Source organism: Hemitrygon akajei, chromosome 24 (genome assembly GCF_048418815.1).
Source record: "Hemitrygon akajei chromosome 24, sHemAka1.3, whole genome shotgun sequence".
Lineage (NCBI taxonomy): Eukaryota > Metazoa > Chordata > Chondrichthyes > Myliobatiformes > Dasyatidae > Hemitrygon > Hemitrygon akajei.
In genome coordinates, this window is record NC_133147.1 from 34,585,487 (window position 1) to 34,593,532 (window position 8,046).

Below are 8,046 nucleotides of genomic sequence, written 5' to 3' on the forward strand. Positions count from 1 at the left end.
GACCCATATCAGAATCAGGTTTATCATCCCTCATGTATGTCATGAACAATATGCACCTAAGACTTGTGTGTGTGTGTGAGAGAGAGAGAGACCCTGCCAAGGGTGATAGAAGAGGCAGATACATTAGGGATATGTAAGACACTCTTACATCGGCATCTGAATGATCGAATAATGGAGAGTTGCTTGGGATGAAAGTGTTAGATTGGTCTTGGAGTAAGTTAAAAGATCAGCACAACATTGTGGGCTGAAGGGCCTGTGCTGTGCTGTTCTATGTGATTTTCTCTCTCCTCCCTTCCCCTCCCCTCACCGCCATCCTCACCCTCACCCGTCTCTCTGCTCTGACAACATGCAGGCTGAAAAGGCTCCCTACTGTGGTGCTGACAGCTTGTCTCACCATGATGCGGTGCTTCACTCTTTAATTCAACAGGCAGGATCATAAACTGACACCTGTCTCTTGTGATCTGCAGCAGGAGAGCAAACCCCCACGCTGTTGCTTCCCCACCCGACAAGCCCAGAACACGTTCCAGCTGGTGTACACTATCAGCTCAGTCAGTGTGAATTAGAGAAGGTTTGATCCTTATCCCTTCGAGACCAGTCAGTTTGTCCATTACACACTCAGTTACAGGATGACAAGTCTGGTTTTTAAGAGGGAGGAAATTTAAGAAACAATGAGATAGATTTCTTTACAGATTGAAGTGAGAAGGAGAGGGAGAGGGGAAGAGAGCGTGTGAATGGTAGGGAGACAGAGAGTGAGAGAAAGAGAGGGTTATATGGAAGCTTGTGTGATGTATAGTTCCGGTGTTGTGCTCCCAATGGGTTTTTTTTGTTTTTTTTCAGTCAGTAGGGATTCTTTTTCCCCCTTTTTTCAAAAAAATATTCTTAACTTTATTTTTAAATTATTATTGACATGTTGCTTAGCTTTGTGAATCAGTTATTTGCTAATATAATTCCTTATTGTACATAGTGACATACTGACTTAATGTCTTTTTTGTTAATCTTCAATAATAATTAATAAAAAGATTTAAAAATGAGGAAGAGAGGGTGACAGAGAGTGGAGAGAGAGAGAGAGAGAGAGAATGTAATCTGATAAATCTCATCCCAGGAATCGCAAAGCCCTCGCTGCACACCCTCTGAGTAAACCAGACCCACACAGAATGTTTCAGACTTCGTCTAGCTGCACCAGTGCCCTGTAAAACTTGGAGAAAGATGACTCTACCCTTGCACAAAAGGCAATGGTACAGATATCTACACCAACTTGCTAATAGCCTGTCCTTATCCAACCTCTAAGATGTCAGGGCAGAGGAGGTTCACCAGTATCTCTACCTTCAGGAGATCTGAAATATCCTCTTTAACCTCATCAAATTTTTATCGGTGCATCATCAAAAGCTTCCTATCCAGACACATCCCAGCTTCGTACGGCAGCTGCTCCGCCCGTGACCGCAAGAAACTGCAGATCTGCGGGCACAGCTCAGCACATCGTGGAAACCAGCTTCATCTCCACGCGCTCTGTCTACACGTCTTGCTGCCTCAATAAAGCAGCCAGCGCAGCCAACCTCTACCCCCCTCCCCCCCGTCGTCCCTCCCCACTATCTCCCTCCGGACACACATCCCTGTAAGCAACAGAAGTGTTACAGTTGCCCATCCACTTCCTCCCTTACAGGGCCCCAAAGAGTCCTCCCATGTGAGGAAACGCTTCACATGTGAATCCTTTGTATCCGGTGCTCCCAACGTGGCCTCCTCTACATCGGTGAGACCCAGTGTAAATCAGGGGACCACTCTGTTGAGCAGCTCTGCTCCATCTGCCAAAAAGCAGAATTTCCTAGTGGCCGACCGTTTTGATTTCGATCCCCATTCCCATTCAGACGTTTCAGTCCATGGCCTCTTTAGCCATGATGAGGCCGGAGCAACACCTCGTATTCTATCCATGTAGCCCTCCAACCTGCTGTCTTGAGCATGAGATCTCCCTCGGTAATTCTCCCCCTCCCCTTCCTTCTTCTGTTCCTCATATCATCTTGTACACCTCTATAAAGTTGCCCCTCACCCTCCTTCACTCCAAAGAGAAAAGCTTTATCTTGCTCAGCCTATCCTCTTAAGGCACGCTTTCACCTGGTAAATCTCTCTAAAGGGTCTGCACCCTTCCCACGATGAGGTGACCTGAACGGAACACGGTATTCCGTGCGGTCTAAGCAGAGTTTTATAGAGCCTCATTGCTCTTGAACCCAGTCCCGTGACCGAGGAAGACCAACGCACCAGATGGAATGAAGAGAGTGGGCTCAGCCGCTTGAGCAGTGCCCACGTGAACAAGGACATTTTTAAGCAGGTTGAACATGGGAGTGAGAACGAGTTAATGCTGGGATTTTGATGGCTGAGAGAGAGCAATGAGGGTGGCGTGTCGTGGGCGTAGGAACCTGAAGCCACCGAGGGAAGAGTAAAACCAAAAGCCCAAAGGGTGAGGAGCTAGGGCGTTCCGTCGCTTAACAGGCTGGGGACGTTGTTGAAAAATAATCATCAGAGGAGGTCAGAGTTGAGAGCTGGCAGGAATTTCAACCCCGATCTTTCAATCACTTGTGCTGCAAAGCGTCGCACTAACCACTGTCCTACAGTGCTGCCCCGAAAGTTAACCGAGCAGATAATGAGAATATAGGGAACAGTAAAAATAATGTGATAGAATTACGTAGTTCAGTCTATAACCATGCACTGAACTTACCTTGTGCGTGTAAAGTAAACGGTAAGGGTTTGTTAAATTGCTAGGCACGACAGTAAGTAAGAAAATGCTAACATTTAAAATGGCTTGTATAAATATGTGTAGTGGAAAAGCTCGGCTAAAGTCCATGTTGGTCTCTTAGTCCAAGACAGTGAAAGGCATTGAGTTCAGTTCTGGCTGCTTCACTATAGTAAGGATGTGGAAGCTTTAGAGAGGGTGTAGAGGAGATTTGCCAGGATGCCGCCTTTGGATTACAGGGCGTGTCTTGGTTGGATGAGCTAAAGCTTTTCTGTTTGGAGTGAAGGAAAATGAGAGATGATAGAGGTGTACAAGACGATAGAAGACAAAGATCGTGGATAGCCAGAGACTTTTTCCCGGGGGGGGGGGCATCATTTTAAGGTGATTGAGGAGAGTATGGGAGGGACGTCAGAGGTGGGTTTTTTACTGCAGGGAGTGGTTGCTGCTTGAAACGTGCTGCCAAGGGTGGTGATAGAGGCAGATACATTAGATTGGCATACGGATGGTAGAAAAATGGAGGGAAGAGTTGGACTGCTGTGGGAGTAAGTTGGCACAACATCACGGTGGAAGAGCCAGTGCTGCGCTTTGCTGGTCTGTGTAAGATGGCCGGTGGAATCTGCATCCAAACGAGGTTGCTTCTAGCTTCTGAGCTTCACCATCCTAACTCTGACATGGTGGTGGTGACACTCTCCTGGGGCAAGGCTGAGGGAGAAGTCTGGGTTCCTGGAACAACCGGGGGGGGGGGGGGGGGTGCGGAAGTAGAAAGTGGGAAGGGTCCACCAACTCTCTCCCCCTTCTTGGCCCAGAGCCCAGCAGCTCAAGCTGACTCCCAGCCCAGTGATTTGAGTGGCCTACCCCTGCTGCCTGGATAACTGACCCCAACGGCCAAGCAGCCCCTTGCCTCTGTGAGACAGGCTCAAAGGACTGAATGGGAATAGCGCCCAAAGACCTGAGGGGTTTGAATGGCATCCACTTCGTAGAGTTAGACAGCCCTACAGCTCAGAAACAGTCTCTTAGGCCCCTCTATAGAACCGTTGTTCTGTATAGTTCCGTTGACCTGCACCTGGACCATACCCCTCCCATCCACGCTGAATTTCAAATGCTGAAATCATCCTATTTTACTGGGACCCAAGGGGGGGGGGGGGGGAAACAGCGACGGAGAGGCACTAAGTGGGGCTCCCTCCCCTCCCCCACTAACTGCTCGGTCTTCCTCACACAGTGACAACGACCAGGAAGAGAAGCCCTTCAACGGCAGCCAGCCCTCGCTGGACGAGCGGATCAAGCCACTGGGAAGCGACGACAGCCTCGTGGACTACGGGGGCAGTGTCGACGTGGAATTTAACGAGGACGGTTCATTCATCGGCCAGTACAGTGGCAAGAAGGAGGAAAAGGAGGCGGCAGGCAGCTCGGGGGGAGGCTCCCCAGTCAACGTTGACATCACGCTGGATTAGGGGTTCAGTGAGGGGGGTGGGTGGGGAAGTGGTGGGGTGGGTATCTCCCAACGAGCGCCAACATCGTAAACCAATTTACGTCAATTTCCGTGGGTGCTACCTATACATTTGTACTTGCCAAACTTTCTTTTTTGTTTTCTCACTTCGTACTGTCCCCTTTTCATTTTCTTCTCTTGTCTGTCGCTTTCTTAAACGGTGCAGAGGAACTTGGAGTCAGAAGGAGGTGATGAGATGGTGCTCCAAGCGCACTGGATCTCAGATACTGCGGGCGGTGGAAGGGGGATGGAGGACGACTGGATCTGAGGTTGAGGGGGAGAAGAGGATAGCATTGAACAGTGGCAGGCATCTCTCTCTGACCAGTCACAGTTCCTGCCTGAATGGAGATGGGGGAGTTCCACTAACGCACACCCACCCTACATATCTAACAGTACTGGCGGTCCGGCTAGAGTCTGAGGGATTCAGAACGCTTAGGAAGTGGTCTCTCCTTCAGCTTCGATCAGGCTTGGACCAGTGTGGAGGGAGCTTCACTCTGAGTCTGACCCCAGGAGTGTGTGGAGGGAGCCTCACTCTATCTCTGGGAGCGTGATGGGGCAGCGTGGAGGGGGGTTTCATTCTGTGTCTGACCCTGCGAATTTGTGATAGTACAGTATAGAGGGAGATTCACTCTGTCCCTAACCCTGGGGATGATGTAGAGGGAGCTTCACTCTGTGTCTGACCCCGGGAGTGTGTGATGGGACGGTGTGTAGGGAGCTTCACTCTGTGTCTGACCCCGGGAGTGTGTGATGGGACGGTGTGGAGGGAGCTTCACTCTGTGTCTGATCCCGGGAGTGTGTGATGGGACGGTGTGGAGGGAGTTTCATTCTGTGTCTGACCCCGGGAGTGTGTGATGGGACGGTGTGGAGGGAGCTTCACTCTGTGTCTGATCCCGGGAGCGTGTGATGGGACGGTGTGGAGGGAGTTTCACTCTGTGTCTGACCCCGGGAGTGTGTGATGGGACGGTGTGGAGGGAGTTTCACTCTGTGTCTGACCCCGGGAGTGTGTGATGGGACGGTGTGGAGGGAGCTTCACTCTGTGTCTGACCCCGGGAGTGTGTGATGGGACGGTGTGGAGGGAGCTTCACTCTGTGTCTGATCCCGGGAGTGTGTGATGGGACGGTGTGGAGGGAGTTCACTCTGTGCCTGACCCTGGGATGGGACGGTATAGAGGGAGCTTCTCTTTGTGTTTGACCCCTGGAGTGTGTGATGGGACAGTGTGGAGGGAGCTTTGTCTCTAGCCAGTGCCCTGTTGACACTGTAGACATATCTGAGGCAAACAAAACAAAATCATTTAACATTGGAATCTGATCTGCAGGCTGGTGGTATGAATTGCATGTGACTGACTTTCTGCGTCTTTGCGCATGTCTTAAAGGCTCTTGTGTACATAGTTAACATACTGTCTGAATTTTGTTGTCTGTCTCTTGTTGCCAACTGTGGAGCACTCTACCAGTGTATATTTAACTGTAAATACTCTTGTATTTCACTTTCCAATTTATAGAGCACTACAGCACTGAAACAGGCCCTTTGGCCCATCTAGTCGATACCAAACTTGTATGCACTCTTGCCTTGTGTCAAATATTTTGAAAGGTGGTTACACTAACCCTTGCCTCCCCCACCCCATTTAGAAATGTACACTCCAGTTCTTGTGATTTCCAAAGCAGCCCAGCGCCATGTACACTGCTAACGGGGTGGTAGGATGCCAGATTTGTGACCTGGAGAGAATCCAGCGTGGGGGAGTCAGCTGTGATATCCGAGTGACAGTCCAGTCCACCCCAGTGTCACCTCCCAGTGGGGCATGTCACTGTAGGGGAAACGCATCCTGGGTATCGAGACACAGACCCCGTCCCACAGGCACAGGCCCGATCCCAACATAGACACAGATCCCATCCTGTCACTGTGGGGGAGTCTTAGACACAGACACAGATCCCATCCTGTCACTGTGGGGGAGTCTTAGACACAGACACAGATCCCATCCTGTCACTGTGGGGGAGTCTTAGACACAGACACAGATCCCATCCTGTCACTGTGGGGGAGTCATAGACACAGACACAGATCCTATCTTGTCACCTTGGGGGAATCACAGATACAGACTGATCCCATTCCCATACAGGGAGTCACAGACACAGACCTCATTACCAACACTGTGAGGAAATCACAGACGACTTGTCCTGTCACTGGGGTGGGGTGTCCATTCATAGACACAGACCCCGTCTGTGTGAGGGTGAGGATCACAGACACCATCACGTCACTGGTGTGGAATCGCAGGTTTAGACTGCACCTTCCATCCTATTAAACCCAGACAACGTCTGTTCCAAGCTTTCGTCTGGGCTGTGCACCGGGAATCCGTGGGTGACCCATACTGACCCCGGGAAAGTGAGATCGGCCCACAGCGACTGATGTGGAAACGGAGGCCAAAACACGAATAAATCAGCCAGGACGGAATGACGACACAGGCTCGATGGGCCAAATGACCTAATTTTGCTCCTATGTCTTATGGTCTTCTGGGTGGGTAGCCAGGATGTATTTTAATAGCCAAGATATGATTTCCAATGCCTTTATTCCCCTGATATAAACTGTGTAAATTCTTGCAATGTTAAATAATATACATGGTCACAAATAAACAAAGTTCACTCCCTCTCTCTTCCACTCCTCTTTTTCTCTTTCACTTTATTTCTTGTCCTCTGTTTTCTTCTTAAAATGACGCTGGTCTTGGATTCATGTTTCAGAATTCGTGGTTCATTATCACAGGCGTACGTTGTGAAATCTGTTTTGTGGTAGCAGTACATTAAACATTATTGTAAATTGCAATAAGAAATATAAGTTTTGCAAAAAGAGAGCAAAATAGTGAGAGCCGTTCACAGACCATTCAGATATCTGATGGTGGAGGAGAAGCTGTTCCAGAAACATCGAGTGGGGGGAATATCCTCGGTGACGGTCCTTAATGAGGCATGCCACCTTCCTTGAAGCATTGAAGATCTTCATTGAAGATGTCCTCAGTGGTGAGGAAGCTCGTGCCCATGATGGAGCTGGCTGAGTTTTTTCCAATCCTCTGCATTGGCCCCTCCGTACCAAAATGTAATACAACCAGTCAGAATGTTCTCCATGGTACATCTAGAGTCTTTGGTGACGTACCAAATCTCCTCAAACTCCTCGCTGGCATGCCCTCTTCATGATTGCATCAGTACGTTAGACCCAGGAGAGATCCTCAGAGGTGTTGACACCCAGGAACTTGAAATTGCTCACCCTGTCCACTGCTGATCCCCCTCTGCAAGGACTGGTGTGTGTTCCCTCGACTTCCCCTTCCTGAAGTCCACAGTCGATTCCTTGGTCTTTGGAAGCTGTGGTTTGAGGTTGGAGCATGTATAGGAAGTGGTGGCCATTCTGCCACAGAAACCAACTGAGATGATACAGTGGCTGGCTGAGTCGCTCAGCACTCTCTGTTGATTGATTGATCCGTAGGCCCTTGCAGCTCTTCAATCCACTGATTTAACCCTAACCTACTCACGGGACGATTTACCAACCGGTACACCTTTGGACTGTGGGAGGGAACTGGAGCACCCGGCGAAAACCCATATGGGGAGAACATATGAACTCCTTACAGACAGCGGTGGGAAATGAACCCAGGTCGCTAGTACTGTAAAGCTTTGTGCTAACCGCTACGCTACCACCCAGTGCTTGGTATAGTGATACGGTCCCGAACTTTGCTGCACTTGTTATCAAAGGTGACACTGTGCTAAACCACATGAGGGGGAGGGGGGATTCACAGCAAAAAGGATGGGGTGAAGATGTCAGTGTTAAAGGTATTATCAAAGTACATATACTGTATGTTACCATACAC

General features: G+C 49.6%; 1 protein-coding gene across 1 annotated transcript in view; it reads left to right on the forward strand.

Annotated features, from left to right (window-relative positions):
- The window catches only part of LOC140715696 (neural cell adhesion molecule L1-like), a 341,600-nt gene extending 334,746 nt beyond the window's left edge, over positions 1 to 6,854 (forward strand). Inside the window, 1 exon segment of the mRNA XM_073028066.1 lies at positions 3,942 to 6,854. Within this exon segment, the coding sequence (XP_072884167.1) occupies positions 3,942 to 4,173 (232 nt within the window). The 3' untranslated portion in view covers positions 4,174 to 6,854.
- Positions 6,855 to 8,046: the final 1,192 nt, after the last annotated feature.